This window comes from Diplotaxodon limnothrissa, linkage group LG14 (assembly GCF_057381915.1).
Source record: "Diplotaxodon limnothrissa isolate DT_005_m linkage group LG14, D_limnothrissa_male_GT1.1, whole genome shotgun sequence".
In the NCBI taxonomy this organism is placed as follows: Eukaryota; Metazoa; Chordata; class Actinopteri; order Cichliformes; family Cichlidae; genus Diplotaxodon; species Diplotaxodon limnothrissa.
Window position 1 is genome coordinate 17,963,422 of NC_140609.1, and position 24,428 is coordinate 17,987,849.

Sequence of the window (24,428 nt, forward strand, 5' to 3'; positions counted from 1 at the left end):
GATTGATGGTAGTGCATGTAGATCGGGATGGAGATTGAGAGCAGATGGCTGTGATTTGGGCATGATTATCCAACCGATATTGTCACTGATCTCCATCATCCCGTTTCATTTTCTCGTGAAATACAGCTCATCTCAAACAGAGATTCCAACTGCCCCAATCCCAGTCAATGGACTCTGTTAATGGGGAGGATTAAAGGTACCTCGCTATTTGCAATGCCTCTGTTTCCTCTCCCGACCTGATGAAGTCTAACCTTGGCTCACGATCACCGCTTGTACAAACATTATGTAACATCTGATCTGCAAGTTTCTGAATTGGATTAAAGTAAGATATATATTTTTTAATACCTCCTTCAAAATAGAGGCATTGACACATGTGTTGCAGTGAAACCGCTGAAGCTGTAAAGATTTTGACTCACTGAGGTAGGTGAAACCAGAGCAGATCACAGAATTAGATCATAGGCATTCAGAGAAAAAGGCATTCTGCTTCAGAGAATGGAACAGAGGCCAAAGCGGCTTGCCAAAGAAGGAAATTAATTTGAAGCTATAGCAAGTAGTGAGTGCTGGAAGGCAAACAATATTAATCTCAAACATGAGCATATGTCATCAGGGTGTTTCTTGGCACTGCGAAGTCCATTAACAGCCAGTTTCTATCAAGTGTGATGGTATGTCCAAAGCATAGGCCGCACTAAGGTCAACCAATCTTTCTCACATGGCATATTTAAAACAAGGTTAATCCTGGTGCTGTCTCTGCCTTATTGAGGGTGCACTAATCTGTGCGCTCCATTAAAAAGCCCCAGGAACGTTGGCTTTGAAGCCCGATGATTGAGAATAACGCTTTTTTCTAAACATGCGCTCAAGCATACACTCAAGCCCCTCCCGCTTACACCTGTGCTTATAACCTGTCAATGTTTCAGCCTTCCGGGAAACAAACATTGTTGACTTTTGACTTTCATTCTTTACGGTCAACATCTCAAAGGCATTGAGTGTTATTGCAAGTCAAACTTCCACAGGGCAAAAAGAAAACAGCCGCTTCCATTCATGCTAATCTTTTTTGTTTTTGTAATGGTAGGGATCAAAGGTAACTTTGTCAACCAACAAATATATATCAAAATAAAATACAGACACAATAATAAACCATGCCACCTTTGTTTGTGACACCTCATCTGACTTTTGATTCTTTCCCAATTTTTTGTGGTAGGGCGCTCTGCGAATAAGACTGGTGGCATAATTTACACCAGAACAGGGTGTGAGTGTGAATCCCACTACAACAACCTATTAACGAATCCTCACGTTGATATCCGTGCTTTTCCTGTGTGATGGAAGCTGTCATGTATGTGTATATGTGTATGTGTGGGTGTTGGGGCCGACATACAAGACCCAGGGCGTATAACAAACATAGGAGCACTAAATCTGGAGTCTGCGGCACCATCAGTAAGGAGAGTGAGGAGACACTATGGGGCAAGACAACAACCCCCTGACCTCTTCTTCTTCTCTCCATTCAGTGCATTACTGCCACTTTGTCACTTCAGTCACACAAAAATTGAGTGCGTGGGTTCAGAGTAAGAGTTGTGCCATTGCTACCAACTGTCTCCAGTTGTTGAAGCTTGGTTTTGTCTTCGTGTTTTTTTTTTCTCTTTTCTATTGCCTCCTTTCAGCCATTCAGCTGGGGGAAAAAAGAAAAAAGTTTGTATAGTTGTGTTGACTTCAATGTCACTTTGTCAGAGAACTGTTTAGCTACTTGTCGCCGCAGATTATCTCTAATGCTTCAGCCAACTGTTTCAATGTCAGCACATTCAGTAAACAACATGAATCATTTTCTGCAAATATACAATTTTCAGAAAGCATTATAAGGTCTTAAATCTCAAATCTTTTTTGTTCTTTAGATTAAGTGGACCCACATAGTGTATGTTTAGATTTTCTGGTGAGAAAATAGAACAAGAGTACTGAAGCATCTGTTTTAATGAGTTATAAGAAAGTCAGAGACTTCTCTTGTATTATTGAAATTCAGATTTTTTTAAAAACCTGGGCATAAGAAGAAAAAAAAGGAAAGAAGAACAGACTGCCTTTGCTATGTGCGCCACACACTAGAAGAGTGTTTACTAATGCTAATGAGACATTTTAAGCAGAGGTTAACATTCCTTTTCACTGAAGGCTACTCTACTCCTAAGTATGATGGGGAATGGCATGGAGGGACACTGATATTAAAGCTTTAGACTGTTTTTGTTTTCAACCTTGGGAAGGTTTCTAACTCCGTGCTATAGGAATAGAAGCATTATGCTAATGAGAGCTTGCCCTGTGAAGAATACATTTGCTGTTGGAAAACATTTTGGCTTCCGCCTTGGGAGCTAATTGAGTACTCTGACAATGCAGTGCTTGGCTGGTTCATGTACACACAGGGGTGGAAAATTCAATTTCGCAGCAGTTTCAGAGCACTCTGCAAGAAGAAGCAAAAGAAAAAGTGGTGCCTGGATTAAAGAGTCTGAGCTGGCTCCGTGGCTCTGTGTCTGGCTCAGTGGGTATACTCTTTTCATTGCACCGTTATGTTTTATTGTTTTATTGACCGGCTGACAGTGAGACTGAACATGTGAATATACATTAAAGTGCTTGGCAAAGGTCTTTTAAAAAACGCATTTTGGCTTGTCACATTAGCATAACTGTGAATTTATTATAAATATGCAAAAATGTAAGTAAGTAAGTTAGTTTCGACCTCTTTTGTTATTATGGAGGACGCAGGCAGCGATCAGTCTAATGTGGTAAATGGACCAGCAAAAATGTTCTACTGTCTATATAGTGAACAGTTTGAATTCTATCACAGCATTTTAAGAAAATTTGCAATAATGATATTTCTGGCTATACAGAATAAAAAATATTGAACATTTTATTGATGCTTGCAGCTTGCAGGCTGTCATTAATGACAGACTGCCTAATTTGAACAGGGACTCAAAAGCTGCCAGCAGCAGTGCCAGTATTATAGTGCAATAGTAGTGACATGGCAGTATATCCAGTAACACAGTGTAATTTAAATGTAAGCACAAAAGTAGCAAAGGTAGTGTTCTCCTTGGAAATGTACGAGCACAAAATCACAGCTTAACACTGTAGCTCAACAAAAAACAAACTGGCTCTTCAGCAGCCTGCATAATACTGTCAACTAACAAAAATTTAAAAAAAAATATTTGATACCTGGGACGCTTTATCTTGGGTGGAGCTTACTGCTTAAAACTCTTGTTTCCCCACTATTTCATTTTAGTCATTTCCAATTAATTGGAGTGCAGCTAGCAAGTGCTCCACTGGTTTAGTTTGCACATCACCAGCTGCTAGCATCTCCTTCATCGTAGCCTTATTGTTCCATGTACTAGAGAAAATAAATAGCAATATCATCCTGCCGTGAAATTTTTATATCACATAAAAAATGATACCGGTATTATCACGGACAATATGATATGCCGCAGCCCTGCTATACAGATGGATATTAACACCTTTTTGCCTCAGATGAAACAACAGTGTGATTTTTCTGCAGAGTCCTGTGTCTTCAATCGAAAGAACACTGTGAAGATCAACAGCCACTGGCAAAACTTGTGTTTTTGGTGTCCCCTGGATACTTTTTCAACCTCAGGCCAAAAGTGTAACACAGAAAGACAACAGACGGCATAATCCAACAGTGAAAAAGAATCAGATATGATCAGAACATTGATATGGGGGTCTACATACTCTGTGGTCCATACTATACTGTGTGATATTACCAGAGTTGGCAAAAGTACAGACATTCTGTACAAATACTACCATTACAAAATAAAAGTTGAAAAGTTGATTCAACTTCATTACTCAAATAAGTAAAAAAGTGCAGGTTCTGAAATGTACTCAAAGTAAGAACGCAGCTCTTTGGAGGATGTTTCTGTTTTTGTGCAAAGCTAACTGAACCTTGTGTTTTATTAAAATAATGACAAAATAATATCAGTAGATTGGAATATAAACTTTAACTCTACTGTTTTATTATAATTCTACTCAGCTTGAATCTGAAGAAAAAGAAAATAAAAATTTTGTGTTGCCATTGTTGAGGACAACTTTACATCTAAACAGGAAAATCAGTACAGTCAGGGGTTAAAGTTGCATTGGAGGTGGAGGAGCCCTAAAACTGGTTGTAATAGCTCAGTGTGGGGAAACACAACTCACAATAATTTATAGTGAGAGCTCCAGTAGATTTTCTTAGTGTACAGGCTGTGATCAGCTGACCTGCTGCTCTTTGGGATGGACACAGCTGAACTCAACATGATGTCAGCAGATGTTTCATTAGTCGTCCTGGCTGATTTCCATCCTCTGCACTGACAGTCGATGGATCTCAGAATCATCAACTAAAAGTCATGTGAATCTCTGCAACCCTTTTTGTATCCTTAGTCTGACCATGAAACCACAGCCACTGTGCACCAGTCACACACTGTTCTTTACTGTAAATCCATCACACCAGCTAACCCGTTTATCCTGCACTAACCTGCAGACCATTTTCCTGCAGCCTTTAAATAACACAATTAGTCTACCTCAGTTTGACTTGCATGTTTCAAAATATGAAAAAACATAATGTCACATGTACAGACCCATGATCTAACTTCCAAACATGACGGCTTACATGTAAGTTTTAAATGAGCAGTCATTACCTTTAAATACAACCTCTCATATTCCTCTCCTGACCCCTTTCTTATCTTTCTCCATCTGTGAGTGAAGTTAGCTCTTTTTTTTTTTCTCCCTGTGAAGTACAGCAGCTGGACTTTTAGCTAGCAACATGCTGTGAGACACTTAAAAAAATGTTAATCCGTCTATGCTAGCTCCTCTTCAGTAGGGCTAGCTAGATGGCTAGATGCTGAAATACTTTTAGACACCTGCAGTTGTTCCGTCGTTGTGTCAAAAAGGCAAAAACAAACAAACGCAGTTTCCACTTTTAACCCCTGGCTTTTGCACACATCATTTCTTTTTATGCGACATCCCCCGGTGAATATTAAACGGAACACCACCGCCTTTCATGTGTTTCGGTTTAGGCTCAAATTTTGATGTTTGGTGTTTGGAGGCTCGCAGTGATCGTACTTTAAAGCTAAAGTAACGAGCCTGTTTTGAAAATTAAGAAGTACAAAGTAAGGATATTTGTTTAAATGTAGGGGGTAAAAGTATTCAGTATTCACGAAAAAAGGAAGGTAAAGATTCCTGAAAATGGCACTTAAGTACAGTAACAAACTTCCCACCTCTAGATATTAAAGTCTCTACAGGCCAAAATTACAATTTCTAAAAAGCAAAACACACTGTTTAAATGGTCACTTCTTTTCATTTCTGCAGATACCGTTAAATATGTTTTATTACTACATTTTTATTTTATTTTATTAGTTTCTTTATAAGGCAACCATACACATTATATATACATTTAACACAATGACTAACTAACAAATAAGTGAAGCCTGCAAAAAACAAGAAAAATACAAACAAGCAAACAAACAAACAAACAAAAACCTATTTAAAGAGCTACTAATTTGAACGCTCTTGAAGTGTAATGGAAGTCTTAATTAAAGCCTTTTTAAGGCCAGCACATTGAAAGGCTCCTAATTAAGCTTGTATAAAACAAGTCACAGTTGTGAGACACCCATATGGAAAAGAAATAGTAAAAACTTATATGTGATTACTCATGAAAGTGGCCATTTTCTCATTACTTTCATACATTGTTTTAGTAAGTATCCAAAACATAAATGTTTCATTATATAATTTTTCAAGGGATCTTGTATCCGTTTTCACTCTTATATGCTTTTCATACAAGTTTCACACAAGACAGATACAAACTTTATAAGATTTATATATATCTTTTCCATATGGGCAAATACACATACACATTATCTGCTTGACTGACGTAATCAACCTTTGTCGATTAGATCGAGGTTACGTCACGATAAACACAAAGTCAAAAACAAATAAACAGGGGTCCTTACCATCCAGCTTCCTGGACTTAAATTAAACCCTTGTCCAGGGATGTCAAACCCACTCAAAATATCCACTTTGATCTTAAGCGTGCTGGACAAGTGAAACTCGCTTTCTGTCAGTGTAAAGACGTTTAACAGCATAAATTAAAGAAGCACGGCTATGGAGGAGGCCATTATTAGCAGGAAAAGCTGTAAAACTTATAAAAAATGCAGTTAATCCAAAAACGTATGCCCTCCTTCATAGGGCCGGATTGAAGTCTTTGCTAGGCTGATTCTGGCTCCCAGGCCTTGCGTTTGGCAACCCTCCCTTAGTCTTTGAATGGAAGAAGAGTTAAAATATCTCCACCAGAAAAAAAGTTTTTGATCCAAGATTAGGCATAATCCTCATCTTAGAAACGAAGTTCAAGTTTTTGTCACAGTGACCCTGAAATCCTGTCTGCGCTTGTATGATCCTATCCAAATATGTATTGCAAGTGGCAGAGGACCTCAGCTGGTACTACTACTACTAGCTCAGACCTTGACCCGGCCACAGCACTGGGGTCAGCTCCAGTCATAGAGGATTGCTCTTTATGCCTGTCTTGCTGATACAGCGCACAGACAGACGGTACAATGAAGTGTCAGTGCATGGCCCCAAGAAAACTGGGGACAAATCAACAGAGATGAACTGGCCTCTCACACAGCCATCAGAAACACACCCACACATTCACTGTGACACCGTTTTCATCAGGTTGCTACATTTTACAAATGAAGCCATACTTAATTAATAAGTCAAATATCCATAGATAGAAATAAAGATGAAAATGAATGAATGAAAGACGTGTATATTTCTTCTATTTTTATGCCAGAGTTTCGATTCCACAGCGATGTGTTGTTGATAACCTTTAAAAAATGTCAAGACAGTAAAGAAAGTTGCAGAGAAGAAGATGCTGTAAAAAAAAAAAAGAAAAGGGAAAAAAAAGCAAGTGCACTTTGAAGGTAGGGTTACAACACTTTTGGGACAGACTGCAGATTTCTTATTGTCATAAACATCGACATGCTCCTTGATCAAAGACACACACTGCCCCCATTGTTTGAACCGCAGATGCAGGAGGAAGAAAAATACTTCCTGCAGTGCTCCTGAATACAGAGAAATCTATTTGTTTCAATTCCCTTTGAAAGAAACACAGCTGAATCAAGTTCTTGTCTGACAAATTAAAATCTGTGCACAGACCAAAGTGTTGCTTTGTGCTCATTGATTATGGGGTCCACAGTCAAAAGCCATATTTTCTCACAAAGGTAGTTTTCTTGTTTCTTGTTTGATGGAATACTTTGAACCTATTAACTGTGTTGTTTTGCTCTACCTTTGTAATTACTCGCAAAGCTAAGCCCGGGTTTAAATTTGCATTACAATGTAGCAAAAGCGCACTCAGAACTACACTTCCAGAGTTCTATGCAAAATAGCAGAGAAATTAGCTTGTAGGCATCGCAGTGCTAGGCTGAACTCAGTTTCTCACTAAATGACTCTTAATTCAGAGAGGCCTTTTTCTCGCTTTGAATACCGAGCAATTAGCATTAAATGCTAGAGGTGCCATAGATTGTGCTTTGGTATAGCACTGTAGACTGTAGAGCTTCTGGAAGAAAGGACGATTAATGTTAATTTCAGTACAGGGGTGGCGAATCGTGGGAGGATGAAGTTGAGATGCATAGCATTTAGTGAGAAGTACCTACCACATAACTAGTTATAGAGGTAGAATACCTCTATAGCTAGGTGTCTATCACATATCTAGTTATAGTAGAAGAATACTCTATGCCATAACTCATTTTCACCTTATAGAAATAAAAGTCCAATAGAAAATATTTCACTTTAAGCCTTTGGTATTGTTGCGGATGCTGCCCTTCTGCGAAATACCGACAGGTCTGTGGTTAGTGTGGGAGACTGATTGAATGAGATAGAAAGAAAATATAGGCCACCTCAGAGCAGCCAGGGTCCTCTGAACAAAAAAACAAGTTCATCTTTTAGTCTGGTGGATGACAGGGTGATGTGGTATGGTACTCTGCCCGTTCTTGTAGATGGTTCAAAAGTCCTTGGCATTTCTGCAGCAGTAACAAACAAGCCGAGCCTGCACGTGGGCTGATGTATGTTATGTTCATGTTACAAAAAGTTCCCATAGATCCATGCATTCGAAGCTGAAACTTGCAGCTCATGCCCCAGTTTTCTACTGCTTGTCTGAAAGCAAACCGAATGCAGAGAGGGAGACAAATGTAAAGTCAGTTTTCCTTATACTGTTCTCACTTCCCCCTTAAGACATAGTACTCTGCCATCAGTCATCTATTTGCTTCACTGTCACACAGGCATATGTTAGAGTTGTCCTGTCATGTTGCATTTTGTGAACTTTAAGATGGACCTGACCTGCTTTATGTCGCCGCGGGGTGAGGAAGCTGCAGGATGGCATGATGGGATGTGGGCTGGTGTGCAGTGTCCCAGCATGAGTCTCTGGGGCCAGGTATAAGTAAGTGCACACGTGATATGCAGTCATGTTAATACTTGCATGTTTCTATTTATTTCTTTATTTCTCTGTTGTCATCCTGTGCTTCCCTAGCATGCTCTGGTTCAGTTTCCCAACTCTCACTCCAACCGTGTGACTTAATCAGTCTGACAGACTCTGGGTGCCTGGGGAAAGTCTCTCTCTCTCTGCAGTCCCCTTTCTCCTCAAGTTTACGCGCTCTGTGACAAACTCATTCTGGCACCTTTCGAAATGCAGTGCTCTCTGTTGGACGGCCCTCCATGGTCTCTTCACACACACACACACACACACACACACACACACACACACACACACACACACACACACACACACACACACACACACACACTAAGCCTAAGTGCAAAACCTCTCTAGAGTACACGCCATACACAAAGCATTCATAGATGCACACAGGTACAAGGGGGAACACACAAACACAAGGCCGTACAAACACATAAATACACAAAGAATGTAGCTAAGAAGTGGGACGTACATTATTCCCAAGGCACTCATATTACGTCTCACACCCCTCTCCCATAAAAGCCCTCCTCATTCCTACGTAAGTGCTTCTGAAAGCCGCTAGCTTGCATAGAGAGGTAGCAGTTCCTATTACTGTTTTACTGTTATTGAATGACATTCTTAATTAGTTTTAATGAGAGTCTCGTGGTGTTTGACCTCTCATGTATTTTTTTAAAAGCAATGGGATTCTATGTCCACCATGTAGGCAAACCTTGGCTGAAGTCCAGCCTGGCTGGCTAACAAAGTGGAGTAGGGGAAAAAAAACAAAATACAAAAACCTTAGCTCGTGGTTAAGGATGTCCCTGCAGGGCTCGAATGCTTTACTGTTTAATTCAGCATCATAACAACACCCCATAGCATCAACGCTCTACTCGAAGAAGAAGAAGAAAAGAGAAAAGAAGAAAAAAAATTATTATTTTCGGGAAAAGCTAAATGATCTTCCTCCACCTCTTATCTTTTGGGACCTCTTTAAACTTTGACAGCACGTATTTTCTCTACTTCTACAAAAACCACTGTTGACAAAGCTTGCGATGGCTTTTCAAAAATCATAACCTAAGCTATGAAAGTAAAGAAGAGGGTGCAGGCAGGGTGGAGCGGCTGGAGACAAGTGTCAGGGGGGATTTGTGACAGAACGATAGTAGCAAGAGTGAAAGGGAAGATTTACATGATGATAGTGAGACCTGCTATGATATATGGTTTGGAGACAGTGGTGCTGACAAAGAGACAGGAGCCCGAGCTGGTGGTGCCAGAGCTGAACATGCTAGGATTTTCTTTGGGAGCGACCAGGATGGACAGGATTTGAAACAAGTGTATCAGATGGACAGCTCAGGCTGTGCTGTTTGGAGATTAAGTTAGGGAGGCAAGGTTGAGATGGTATGGACATGGGCAGAGGAGGGATAGTGGATATAGGACATAAGATGTTAAAGATGGAGTTTCCAGGCAGGAGGAAAAGAGGAAGATGACAGAGAAGATACATGGATGTAACGAAGGAGGACGTGCATTCTGTCGGAGTGACAGAACAGGATATTAGGGATAGGATGAGATGGTGGCAGGTGACTGCTGAAGGTGAGCACCTGAAAGAAAGAAAAATGTATACACACCTAGGGATGGGTACCGGTGTCCGGTGCCATCAAACGGTAGTAACCAGACCGAAAAGCAGCGCACATTTCGGTGCTTTTTTTTCCTGAGCTGTGATACACTTCTAGCCAATCATTTTACGTTTCCGAGGATAGTAGGCGGGGCCAGGTATGTACGTTCTTTTAGAGCAGAGCTACAGATCAAAAATGCCCAAGGCGAAGCGGTCAAAAGTCTGGCTGTACTTCACAGCAAAATATGCAAACTCAGCAGCCTGCAACAAGTGCTTTAAGCTGATACTGTGATACTGTCAAAGGAGGTAACACCTCGAATCCGATGAAACACCAGGCGACGCATAGCTTTTTTTTTTTAAAAGCCGAGAAATGCGCCGTATTTGATAGCTTGCTGCAAGACCTCACACATCTACTGCGGGTGTGGTGCCTGTTATTGGACCCGGATTTAGCAACATCCCCCAAAAACCCGAAGAGTAGAGTCCTGGCCCCTAGCCCTGCCAGTGTAGCAGAAATGATGACGGATGATGATGATGGCAGCAGCAGCCGTTCTTCTCTGCGTGAGTAGCTTCATGTTGTTCGAGTGTAATTTACGTTGAGTAGGCTAACCACGTTATTACATTAATGCATGTAAGGTAAACTAGCAAACATCATCATAGCTACATGCGGCTGTCTTCTTGTTTGATGGCAGACACTCCCTTCACCCTGGCCAAAAAGGCTAAAATGACCAAAGAAAAAGAGGGAAACAGCTAAACATGAGAGGTTTTTGGACAAAGCTTGTGTTTTTTCCATTGTTTAAGCACTGCTTCCAGCCAAGAGTGATACCATATATGCCCCATAGCTGCAGAAAAGGCTAACATTGTTATCTTTTTACAAAAAACCAGCTGAACATGGGAGGTTTTTGGACCAATGTTGTGTTCTCCATTCTTTAAGCACCGGTTTGAGCACCGTTTGAGCACCGGCACCGTTTCAAAAGTACCGATTTGGCACCAGTATCGGATAAAACCTAAACGATACCCATCCCTATACACACCTTTGTCATAGCAAATGAAAATAATACAAAAAATAAAGGGTGTCTTTAAGAGGATTTAATCTAGTGCTGCAGGGGAATATAAACCACTCAATTACAATGAAAGAACAAAACAGGTATTTGCAAAGGCTTGAGTCAAACCTGTGTGATTGACCTAAACTCTTCATGGGGCAAATTATTAAGGTCTGCTTCAATTACCTTTATTCTATCAAGCTTATCTGACTCTAATTCCTGTCCTTTGTTCCAGTTAACATCTCCATCTTGCCAAAGCAGGAGCTTTCATCCTGTCAAAATAAGTGTAATAACACTAATTGTGCACCTGACAGATCATATCCTCATGGGGTTACTGAAAATTTTGGAGCCCTTTAGCAATTTTTAGTTTGGTTCATTTTACTTATTTGTGCAATTTGCCTCTTTATTTATTTTTTTCAGACAGAATGGAGTGGTCTTGAAAGTGGACCCTCTCTGACCTGCCTTTCTTTCAAAGGTCTCTATGTGCAACAGCTTTCATACTGATGGTACCTGACAAACGTTTCCCCTGACATACCTCCCATCTCTTGTCGTTCTCTTCCACATGCCTAAGCTTTTTAATGACAAAGGCTTCCAGGCTTTCTCCGGCTTGGCTGAATTGGTGGAGCAAGGGTCCTACAGAGCAGAAAAATCAGCAGCAAAACAAGACAAAAGGGACGAGAAATGCAATGCAGAGAGGCAGATTTTGAGGAGTCTGATAAGGGACATTTTAGGTCTGCTCAGGATTCTCTCATTATTCTCCATTTTGAAAGGAAGCAATAATGAGAACAAAACATTTCCTATCTTTCAAAGTGGCAATTTGCCCATTTAATGCCTGTGCTATGTAGGCCTGACATCCCTTAATCCTCTCTCTTTGCACTAATTTCATTCTTTTTTCCTTTTATTTCTTGGCTGATAATTCTCACTTTATTTCCATTAAGCTTTGTTTGTTCACAGCGATCTGTTGCTGTAATTTATTAGAGCTGTCAGCTTAAATGATGTGGCATGCCGACACGGCCCAGCAAATAGTGGCTCCCCCTTTCCTTTTCTCCTTTTATGGAAAGCCGCCCTAGTTTTTCCCCTTTTTTCCTTGTTTTTTTTTTTCTTTCATAGAGGAAGAGAGAAACATTACAATTAAGATGGTGACATCGACCCACTGGTGACCATGCTCTGGGACCAGATGTCCTGTCAGAGAAATGCTGGCCGTCACCTCGAGGGAGCTCTGGGTTGAAATCTGGTTCATGTCTCAGTGGGGGAACTCTACAGATCCTGTTCCTTCATTAATTCAAGAATAACTCATTTAAGTTGTAGTCTCTGTTTTCTTTTCTTTTTATGTTGCTGGCATTCTTCAAATCGGCTCGATAACATAATACTGAAAGTCACTTGCAAATTCTCGCGAAGGAAAACTTCAGGACCTCTTGGCCTGAAAATTCTGCATTACCTATTGAGCCCAGTTTAAGCCGAAAGAAATGATCCTTTCACAAAAGCAGTCATTTGCTGTGCCTTTTAAATTGAGTCAAGATTGTTTCATTTATTTATTTATTTACAACCACCCCTACCACCACCCCATACACACATATACCCACACACACACTTCCTTAAGCCCCGGTTGTTTGACAGATGCCCGGCTATCAATGCTGCGTGAAGTACATGTCATTTTCCTCACAGGAGGCCTTAGAGGAAATGCGATCACAACGAGACCCCACAATCTTTACTGTTTCATTTTCAAGCCCGGGATACTGCCTTTCTCTCTTATTTCGTCCTGTACTTCTTTTGTACGAGGCAGCTGCTGTTTTTTGAGATGAAAGACTGTTTGGCAGTCTTCAAAGAGTCACAGAACTCTAAAAGTCACTTGTGCAGCAGCGCTGTTCATTCTCCATTTTATATCCAATATGGAGGTGATGATCAAAAGGATCTGAGCTGAGGGAGAAGCTAAAAGATGTCTGCTTTGGAGTAAACAACAGCCATATCAATCCCCAGACCCACATGGGGCTCTGGTTTAAGTACTGTCCTTTAGCTAATGCCAGACACAAGTATTACTATTTCTGTATTTGAAAGAAACCTGTTATGGGAAAAAAAAAAAAAGATTTAATAAGGAACAAGAGTGAGAGGAACTGATTGTTTTGAAATAAATAAATGCGTTTATTAAGCAGCCTGCCGCACCGATACTAAACATCTCATCTCATTTAGTGGAGGAATGTAAAATCATTAGGAGTCTGCTCATGAAGACTGACAGCAAATCCAAACCATTAACTCTTCCCTCAGTGTGGAGCACACCCATCTGGAAGAGAGTCTTTGGGCTGCAGGAGATCCAACATATATTTATGAGAAGGCTTCTCCATGTTTCAAATGAGGCTGTGTTGCAGTTGTGCAGCTGGTCTGAGCAAATTGCATCTTTTTTAATGAAAGCTGCATTAATAATGCATACTAGTAACCTGGGGAAAGTTTTGGGGCCACGCACTGGAGGTGATGGGGAGGGGGGTTTGGTTGAGAACTCTGAACATCCAACTGTGTGCTGCCACGATCATCCTTAGTTGCCCTGCTGCATTTTTAATGTCCTGCTGTGCCACTGTCACACAGGCTTGGGACAGGGGCAATGACTCCTCTCAACCAGATCATAGTGGGACATGAGCTAAAAAGTCACATAAGGGTATTCAGAAAAAGAATAATCACTTAAATGACTGTGCTACTTTGCACAACGCAAACAGTACAGTATCCTTTGAAAACAAACATTTGGAAGTAGTCTGAACCAAAGCTGTTGAGACTAAGATAGGCAAACAATGCAAAGTAATAGAATTAGCATACAGCCAAAGTGAAAAATAATCACATTTGTGCTTGTTCGCACATATGCACAAATACTCTACTTAGACAACAAATGCACTGGCATTAGGGATTAGGGCTGCAAGACACAGATATGTTTTAATTTCTGACAAGAAGGCCATTCCTTTAGAGATGGATTTATTTCCATTTTTTATGGCTTTGTTGTTCTGTCGTCTCCTCTCGTTTCCTTTCCTAAGAACTAGATATCTCTGTTTACCTTGGAAGGCATTGTGTTGTCATTACTATCATCTGGCTGCTATTAGATGGATAATGTTGCCTTAAAGCAGAGAGAATGTCCTCTAGTCATCCCAGAACAATACTGCTACGAAGAAGAACAGGAATTTCACCTAAGTACAACTTTACCACTTCACCAACACTCCACAGCATGTTCGAAAAGTACTGTTACGGGTAAAGACAAGGAATTTTGAAATGTAGATTTCATATATCATGAAACCAAACACTGCCTTCAGGGATTCTACAAATCTCTGCAATAACACTTTTCCCCCCAGATGCCTCGTGGTTATCAGTGATGTAATGGGATCTAAATTGCACTGAGCACTGTACCTCTCTAAACTGGATACACCTGTGATGATGACACTGTAGGGTAACCAGGGTGCCAGCAACTGACAGTCCATTTTATAGTGACTATCCGCTAGTCCTATTTCCTGCTCTTAAAGGAAGATGAGTTGACCATAGTGGACTTGCCTATTCGCCATAACTATCTTGCCTGATGTCAGTTCTTTACAGGGTGCTGTCCACTCATCCGTCATTACATGGGCCTTTCTGTAGTAACATTATCGCTTTAGATAAGGCTTCAATAAACTGCCACAGCTTTTAGGGCTCTCTCTCTTGCCACTCTAATCCAATCTATGATGTGGAGTCTGTCCATCATCATGCACCGCAAGGCATTTCCCGTGTCCCTGTGCTCTTGGTTGCACAAGAAATAATGGATGGCCTTGCCCTTGGTTCACGCCAAGGCCTTATGGTACCTTTTCAACTGTTTGTCTTCAGGTTGTCTTAAATGGATCTGCACTGTGGTATTTTGATTTGATTAAATCAGGTTTAAAAGGTTAGATATAGAGAGAGGGAAAGCATTTGCCGTTCCCAGTACTGTGAGCCAGTCCTCTGCCATTTAGCATTGGGCATTGGCCAAAGGAAAGTGGAAAACTGAAATGACTTCTGTGCTCCTTTGTGATTTGCGCTAATGTCCCACAGGGATTGAGCAATGACCACTGTGAATTCCCCCAGGACGCCAGCCAGATTGAAACCCCTGCCAACAGATTTGAAAGGATAGCAAATCATTTAAACTCCCCAATGTGCATAAGCATTTTTTTTTCATTGCCCAGGCCAGCCTCCACAATATTAAATTGCACTTGATAAAATAAAATAAAAATCAGAGAGTGCGACAAGAGCTCTTCAACCTCCAAATCAGCAAAGTGAATATTGGAGTGGCCACTAAAAATTAATTATACTTTAATTCACTTTGTTTACTCTATCAGGTTTCTGTCATCCACTCAAAGAACCCAGCAGAAAGAGAAAGGACTTAAGACAAAAGAGGAGCAACGGCCTTAAGAGGTGTGCGGTCGCAGAGACCCACAGCAGTGGAAAATATATAAGGATTGCCTTTAGCTGATCCTGTCTGTAACACCAAATTATTGCCGCGTATAAAAATAGGACTAGTATTAAAGTGGGCAGAGTGAATCCTAGCAGTGCCATGTAAAAAGAAAACAACAAAAGCACAGGCTAAAATCAATAGAGGCGTTTTTTGCTCGTTTTCTTTATATTAGGATATATTAATATTTAAGGATCAATACAAACCTTTATTTATAAAGTAGCATGTAATGAACTCTACAAATACTGGTCATTCCTTAACACTCAAGGTTTTCTTAACTATTATTGTGCTCAGCCAGCCAGATAATGCAAATGAGGTAATGAAATATATGCTTTAGTGTGTTTGCATATGAGTATTATGACAGATGAAGCTTTGCTGTGTAAACCACTGTTTAAGGTGCAATCAAAAGGTCTCATTGGGATTCCACATAATGTTGCATATTTTTTTTTGACCACTTCAGCACATTTGTGATTTTCATTACAGAGGAGTAGCACTACACTGAACCCCATGATCTCAAATACAAATTCAAGTTTAAGGGTCACCACCGTAACACAGCGTTGCACGGTGCCTTTACACGCAAACCTTTCCCATGTATTAGCATGGGAGGAGAACCTGAAGCAACGTATTGCTGCATAGGGTCACAGGGTCAAATATAGCCCCCAAATGGATGGGGGCTATATTTAAATTTGACATATTTGCTTTATAAATGCGCAATCACAAAAGTTGCACTTCATAAAAGTGTCTCATGAGACCAACAGACCAATAGAGGGATGGTGTTTTACCATCTCAAAAACTCTCTCACACACACACAGGCTGTCGTCAACTGCTCTTGCTTTCACAGAAACCAAAAGATAAATAGAAATGAAAGAAGATGGCACAGTGCCAACACCGAGGGGTTCTAAAAGAGTTTGGGAAAAGGGAGGGTATGCTAACACTGAGATCCCCACTACCGAACAGTCCTTTCTTCCCAATTGCTTAATTGTTTTAGTGGGACAGGCAGGTGGCTCAAAGCCCCATTTGGCATCTGGTAAAAAAAAAAAAAAGAAAAGAAAAGGGAAAAAAAGCTCATCTACATCATGTATGAAAGTATTGGGGTGGGTGCCAGCATTAAACATGCACCCACCCCACCCAACTCCTAGGCCCCAACACCCACTAGTAGATTTCAAAAGTTTGGCTTGGCTCAAGAGCAAGTTTGTGCTGCTATTGTGTGAGATGTGCTTTGCTGAATAAAACATCTTTTGGTATCAGTGGCAGATCAAATAGCTTTTCAAAAAGCCATGCCTCTCACCACTGGTGCCTGGTACCACAGAGAGAACTGTTTTCCAACCCCGTTTAATAAATAGAAGCCACTGTGCTCATCCATTTAGCAACGTTAAGCACAATTTAGATGTATCTACGAAAATGGAAGCACACAAGCAGAGGAGGCATCTCACTACGGAGGCTGTCCCACACAATGATGCTTTACAGCAGTTCCCGTGAGTGTTCTTTATTATATTGGGGTCCAGACACCTACAACAGCCTCAAGGTTTACTTACAAATTAAAGTACTATACATTACTATCCATTGCCAGTTTTTAAAACATGCGCAGCAGTTGTAATGCCAGGCAGACACATCAACATCAACATTCACCCACAGGTGAGAAGCTTCTTTCTTCCTTAGATAGAGCCTGTACACGTTAAAAGGCTGATTTGCATTTATATTGCCATTCAGGGCTTGCAGCTGTAATTGCAGGAGCACAGTAAAAGTGCGCTGATGTACTCACATGTATACACAGGCGGACACAGAATGCATGTGAAGTGTCCGGTATGAAAACCTTTTCCTTGCGTCCATTGTTATGAATCTTTGGCATGAGAATGTCGGAACGACTACAAGGAGAAAGAGATAGGGAACAAACGGGAGAGAGGGGAGGAGGGCAAGTTCACCAGAGTGTAATATTGGGCTGTCCCAGAAACTTCCAGCCAAACACTAGGAAGTTGTTATCGGATCAGCAACCCAATTCCTCAAGTGACTGCTGTGCTGAAGCGTCACATGCATCTTAGGGGCCCCTTCCAAGCACAGCCTTTCACCATAAAATCGATGTATTGCTAGGCTGGTTTGCTAACAAATTCCCTGAGCAGTAAAACAACACAGGTACGGTGCTGCATCATGCTTGCATGCAATTTAATTAAACTTGGAGGTGAAGATTTGCAGAGATAGCACCACCCTAAGGAAAAATGGGCCAGAAATGTTAGGCAAAGACAGTCAACTATTTAAAAATAAAAAATAATCTTGTGTGACTAACACTCAAAATGAGGAATGCTTGGATTTTTAGCAAAATCCAATCCTGTGCCCACCTGATCATAATATCAAAGCAGCAATCTGTCATTTTCTTCAGATTCAAACTGCAACAGAGACAACATGCATGCACTTTGTTGATGTTGCAAACTAACTGTGAACTAACTAAACTGCTCAGTTGCCAGTAACAAAATGACAAGATTGAGCTAATAATTTCCTATTACTAATGTACTGGACGCAGGTTTAACTCAATGTGTTGTTCGATCAAATGTCTGTGAGAACAAAGGGATGATCTGGAAAATGACTAAACAATAATCTCAAAGCCTTGTGGTCTTTTCTTATCTATTAAGTCATGCTCAGTGGTTTAATCCCAGGCATGCTAATGTTGAGAATTTTAAAATCCATGCATACATATATTCTTTGTGCTCACATTATGAGTGAGATGATCGATTTTTTTTCTCAAATGAAATTTGTAGAGTAAATCTGCAGAACCATGATGGGAAGAAAACATAATTGACTGTGAATTATATATTAAGGTTAAATGTAGGCCAAAATAAACACTAATCACAGGCAGTCGCTCTGTGGGAATGTTTTAAACAAAAGACTTATTCATGCCTCAGGTCTGCAAAGCAGTATGCTGACAAGTTAGGAACAAACTGCTAATCCCTACATTGTCTGAACCCGTCTAGCTATCAACAGCTATGTTCCGCAAGCAATTACAGATCCTAGCAGCAAGTTAAAAATATATCAAAACCACAGCTGGGAAAGACCCGGATTAAAGGAGGAAGGATACAGTCACGTTAAACCCATCAATATATTTCTTGAGGCCCAGTTATGCCAATGTTTACCCTCTCCAAGGAAAGATAACACAGTATGATCCAGCAGTGCTCTATATACAGCACCCCCACATCTGAACACACAGTCCTGTAGAGCTGCCTTAAAAAAAAAAAAAAAAAAAAAAGCATAGCCTGTTGTTTCCTGTGCATTAAACTGCAATTTAGAAGCCGGTAATCCTACCCATAATCTGTCACCAAATAAAATCCTGACTGGGGTTAGAGAGGGCTTCCACATGCTTCTTCAGCATTAGTGAAGTATCGATATTGTGGTATTATTGCGCTGGTCTATTTAAAAAACTTCTCTGTTCTCCGAGGATAAAGTCTCAGAGGGACGGAGACATGACAAGAAAGAGCAGAGTGAAGAAGTGCAGCTGCTAACCCTGACTTCACAGGTGACCCAGCGATCACAACAGCATCTGGTTGAATTACTTAACACTCCCGCCCAACAGACATGTAATCCGGGATAATGCCCTTTTGCTGAGTGCTCCAATCTGGATAAATTCATCCCAGAGGAATGGGATCCAGCAGCGGAGACTCGGAAAGAGAGGAGATGAGGGCCTTGGGGTTTTGATTGGTTGGTACTAAAGAAAACTGGGAAGAGGGTCTAGATAGATAATGAGGCCCAACAGTAAACAGCTTGATTTTGTTGACAGACTGACTGACGGCATGAGAGGAGCAGATCATTGCCTGGTTTTCCAAGAAGGCTCTGAACTAATCATTTTCCCTTCCCTGGCTGACCTGAATCCTGGCAGACTCGAAATGAGGTTTTCATCCAGACCATAGTCACTGGATAAACGACACTTAGGTTTCACATTTTAATATTTGTAAACATGTATGTCAATATAATATTATCTTAATATATTTTTCTTCATTTCTCTATTCGAACAACAATCAACAAAACTCTGTTTTTAATCTTTTTTCCTTCTTTCTTTCTTAGAAATAGCATCTCTCTTTAATGCCAAAAGTAATTCCTAACATTGAAGCATTACAAGTTCCAGCTGTCCAGCAGCAGCCTCTTAGATTATTTATTCATATGTTTACTTATTACCATAAATATCCAACAGGGCATTCGGCTCAGAGGGATTACAGTGGGCTTAATCTATCGTGGCATAGAAATGAGCAGGAGTCACAGTGGATGAGGTGACTTAAGCTGGCTAGCCTTAATGGGACATGCAACACAAACAAGGCAACAGACTGCATGCCACTGGGCTCCATCATGAACTGGTGACATCATCCGTCACTCACTACATGACTGTCACGGTTAGTGGAAAAGTCATATGACCTGGACAAGGCAAGGACGTGCTTGCGACTCGTACCATGCATTTTAGTAATCCTGTACCGTTTCAAAATACAGACAATGCTCACGACCAGTACAGGAGGCTCTTGAACATATGACTTCTAGAACAGCATGTTGGAAAATTTACACCGTTTTTAGCATTCCAATAGAACTGGGGTAAAAGTTCTATTGGAAATACCAAAAAAAATTGGTATTTCTGTTTGAGTAGTGTTGTGCAGAGTCATGAGCTGTATTTCTTCCCCTCTTTCCCTCCCCTCTCTGAAGAAGCAAGAGTGATTTCCCATCTTTAAAAAATCCACATATCCAAACATGACATAGAAAAGACATTTAATTATACTTTGGTGGAGAAATATGTATCAAAGCCTGCCGCCCATGAAAAGCGGATTTAGAGTCGTCAGACAGCAGTTAATAGACAGTAGTAAATGAAAAAGGGGGCTGTTGGGGGGGTACTAAGACGTGCTTTCCAGGACTAAGAAACAGCTTAGTCTGGCTTGGTGGCAAAATCAGGAGTTCCGACACCAGATATATTTAAGTGGTGGGAGATAATGAAGGTGACGGGGGTGGGCAGCAGATTTAAGGAGATTTTAAGATTGGGATTTTCATTCCTGTGCAGCAGCAACACCCCTAGTGGCTAAAACCCACATTAAAGATACCCTAACAGAAGACAAAAGATTAGACACTTTGTATGTTGATGTCACATTGTGAAGAGAAAGGAAATTACATGAAAAAGGGCAGGGAAATACAGGCAATGAGAGGGATATAAAAAAGGCTGTACACTTAGCAATGTTTAGTTTTTCTTTTGGTCATTTTCTTCGGAGTCTAGCACATTCAATAGGAGGAACTGCCCCTTTCCAACATATTCAGCTTTTGCCCTACACAGACAATCAATCACCCAAAGTAAGAGGGAAAAAATTCAAATAAACACAAAGAGTCAAAGAAGGACACTCAGTGAGTACATGACAGGGAAATGTGCCACTGCAAGGTGAGGAGTGAAATCGCAAACAGGCTGAAGAATATGAGAGTTGCTATACGGTGGATTAGACGGCAGGAGAAATGAGGAGCGGGGAGGTGGTATGAAGGGATGGACTAGGGCCTGGAAGAGTTTGGCCTGAGGTGAATGTGTTCCTGGAGACTGTCTCCCAGATTTCTGACTGGAGCTGTGTCATCTGTCACTGGCTGAAGAGGTGACAGCGAAAGAAAAGGTGCCCTAGATGCGATAACAGTGCAGTCAGGAATGAGAGCAGCTCACAACAGCTTTCCCTCTCTCCTTATTCTCCCCCTCTCCGTCTTGTTCGCTTTGGACCATTTACTTCTCAAAGTTGAGAGAGAGAGAGAGACAGAGAGAGAGAGAGAGAGAAAAGGAAAAACTGCTCAGCGCCACTCGTTTTGGACTGACTCCTCTCTCTCTCTCTTGCTCTCTTTCTCGCTGTCTCACAGGATAGCTGCGTCGAAGTGTATGCCTGCAATGGCCACAACTCCCCACTGTCCCCCATGTTCATAAAAACAAGATTGTTTTTCGCAGCTTTCTGCTGACACCGGCTCGACACATAAACAGAGCCGTAATTTGTACAACAACAGTAAGCTTCAGGGAAGCACTTTTTTCTCCCAAGAGGCATGAATAGAGAAGGTAGGCTGTTATCCCCCGTTTACCTGGCAGGGAAAGTGGTATTTTATATTATGGTAATAACCAACTGTGCTGAAATGCACAATCCCATCTCATTCCAGTTGTAGAAATCGTCTCATTCCAATTGGTATATATGAGATTTGGTGCTAGTTGTTCCCCACAACTGGGGCTAAACCTGCGATGATGGGAATGAAAATGTTGAGATTTAGGAACAAAACAAAATGAGATCTTCTAATGTTCAGTGTTGAATGTCTTCCACAGCTTTAGTTTTATCTACACCAGACATGGAAATCAAGTACAGTCAGAATATACTGCTTAAGTCAACTGCAGATAAAATACTTAGCAGATGCATAACAAAGTGGGAGATACTAATGAACGATCATGTATTTCTGCATCACAATAAGCACAGATGGCACAGAAACACTTATGGAATCAGGGGAAAAGAATACAGCAAAGCAGCACAATCAGGAATAGCATCGTCTACGGTGTTTGATGGACCACAACTTTCCATTCCCAAAGCCAAGAGAGAGAAAGACAGAGAGAGAGAGCGCTTCCACTGCTCCAACTGCCCGTTGTTTCAATTTACACAACTAGCGCTACCGTATCCCGAGACATATGCTGTCGTGAAGAGCACAAACCATAAAGACGCTTCATCTGCAAAAGCTCTACCCCCTGTTAAAGCATGAGAGAAGCCGAGAGGGGGCTTAATTGCTCCATCAGTCAGTTTCAAATAGGTCTGTTATGATATCATTATTTTCTATTTGCCTCTACATGAAAAATAAGTCAGCTGAAAAGAAATATAATCACAGCAAATTGCTGCGTTTGACGAGCAGTGCATTTTTTTTGCCCCCCTATGCTATAGACTATAAATCATAATGTGAAACAGCTGAATTCAGTGCAGAAGAAAATGATGTTGTTTACCAAGTTTCATTTACAGCTGCTGTTTTATCAGCATGTTACCAACTTTGAGCTGTCAGTTTCCGAACAATGTGTCAACAAACTGAGATCTCAGGGTTTTTTTTGGGTTTTTTTTTTGTATTGGGGTTTTTTGCAGTTTCTGAGCTGTGGTTTAAAACAGAAAATAAAATAAAAAGGTCACAATTACAACTCCCCGTGGGAAACAACTAAAGGCACACAGACAGGCATTTGTTCAGCCACTGCCTCTTTAGAATACAGCCCAATGTGACGGGGGTCAAACCGCTGTAAAGAGGTGGTGAGTTATTGGCTCTTGCTCCCTGTAGTATAAACCAGCACACTCATTAACGGGGGGGGGGGCATGATGCTGCAAACCTTCCAGCAGGAACTCTGACAGTCTGATTCAGCTCTGTGTGTCTCTGCGTCTCCCAGCGCCACAGAGGTGTTACACAGAGTCAGACTTGTGCACTACTTTACTCACTTCTATTGTTTTCCAAAGACAACCACCTGGTGGCAAGCAGGGGAAACAACTAATCCATCCTCATTCTGTCCACAAACAGACTGTCTAGGAATAAAAATAACAACAGCAGATACTGTCCAAAGGGCTGGGGTTGCCAAGCTATCCACATGGGTCTGCCTTCTGAAGCACTTTACCGTTAACTTTCCTCTCTCTCTCTACATTCTTTTCACCAAGACCCCCTCCTCCCTTTAGCTGAAGTCAATGTGGAAAGGGCTGTTAGATCAAAACAATGTGACTCAGGAGTGAACGCTCGACTGAACTGGACTGGGTTTAGGGGGCTTTGTTTGTGTGTGTCTGCGTGTGTGACAGGAATAACAAGCCCACATAGGAAGTATTTAACTTGTCTTGCCTGAACAGCTATGAGCAACTGACGGAGAAAAGTGCAAACTGCACTATTTAACCTCCACTACAGTCATACAGACTTTGTTTTTTTTCCCCTTCTTCTTTTTTCTCTCTCTCGCTCTTAATTCTCTCCTTTCTCATTCTGCATCAGACATCACAGCGCACACGGGAGCGCTATATCAGAAACAGTTTTTTGTTTTTTAAAAAGGAAGAAAGAAAAGCATGCAGATGGCACAGCAACAAGCGCAAGAAAGACGTCGCAGCAGCAAGACATGGGTATAAAGACACAGTTCTCAGCCAGCCAGTCACACACAGACACACACACAGCAATCATGAGAACGAGAGATGTGATGAATTAGCAACTTTAACGTGAAAAAAAAACTTACCATGTCCGGAGATCCACGGGAGCAGCAGAAGGACCCAGAGGATCATGACTGCGGAGTGGAGAGGGGCAAAACCTACGAAAAACAGTAGGCGAGTGTGAAATTGAAGTTGGCAGGCAGAAACACATGCACGAGATGAGACAGTGCTCCTCTGTGCTGCTGGGGGGTGGTGGTGGTGTGGGGGGGGGAATGCTACAGTCCCTCAGTGGAGTCTTGTTTTACCAGAGGAAAGCTGGTTGTCTGTCTTCTGTCCTCCTCTTCTTCTGGTCCTTCTTCTTCTCTCTCCCTCTCCTGTCTCTCTGTGTCTTTTCCCTCTGTGTGTCACTCTTGAGTGTAGCCGGTTGTCAGCTCTGCCTTTGCGCGCTGTCTTTGTGGTGTGAGCTTGTAGACTTTCTGTGTCTTCGCCGCTGACTCTGAGAATACACACTCGCTCACTCTGCCTCTGTCGCTCGCACGGTTTCTCTTTGCCCATCCATTCTGAGTGCCTTCAGCCCTCACTTGCCCGCTCTCTCTCTCTCTCTCTCTCGCTCTCTCTCTGTTGCTTTACCACAGCAGACCCTGTCAGGGGATAGAGCTCCACTACTAGACTCCTCCCTCCATCGCTCTCTCTCAGCCTGGCTGTCTGGGTGGCTGTGTGCCTGAGTGAGAGTCTGGGAGGCTTGGGTCTTCACTCTGGGAACCAGAGCTGCCATGGGAGAGGGTGCAGC

At 41.5% G+C, this 24,428-nt stretch overlaps 1 protein-coding gene across 1 annotated transcript in view; it reads right to left on the reverse strand.

Moving 5' to 3' along the window:
* kirrel3b (kirre like nephrin family adhesion molecule 3b) overlaps nucleotides 1-24,193 on the reverse strand; it is a 181,900-nt gene extending 157,707 nt beyond the window's left edge. The window contains exons 1-2 of the mRNA XM_085370360.1: nucleotides 23,944-24,193; nucleotides 23,725-23,796 (exon numbers count right to left, since the gene is read on the reverse strand). Coding sequence (XP_085226486.1) covers nucleotides 23,725-23,796; nucleotides 23,944-24,193 — 322 coding nt within the window. The remainder of the gene's footprint in view (nucleotides 1-23,724; nucleotides 23,797-23,943) is intronic.
* Nucleotides 24,194-24,428: the final 235 nt, after the last annotated feature.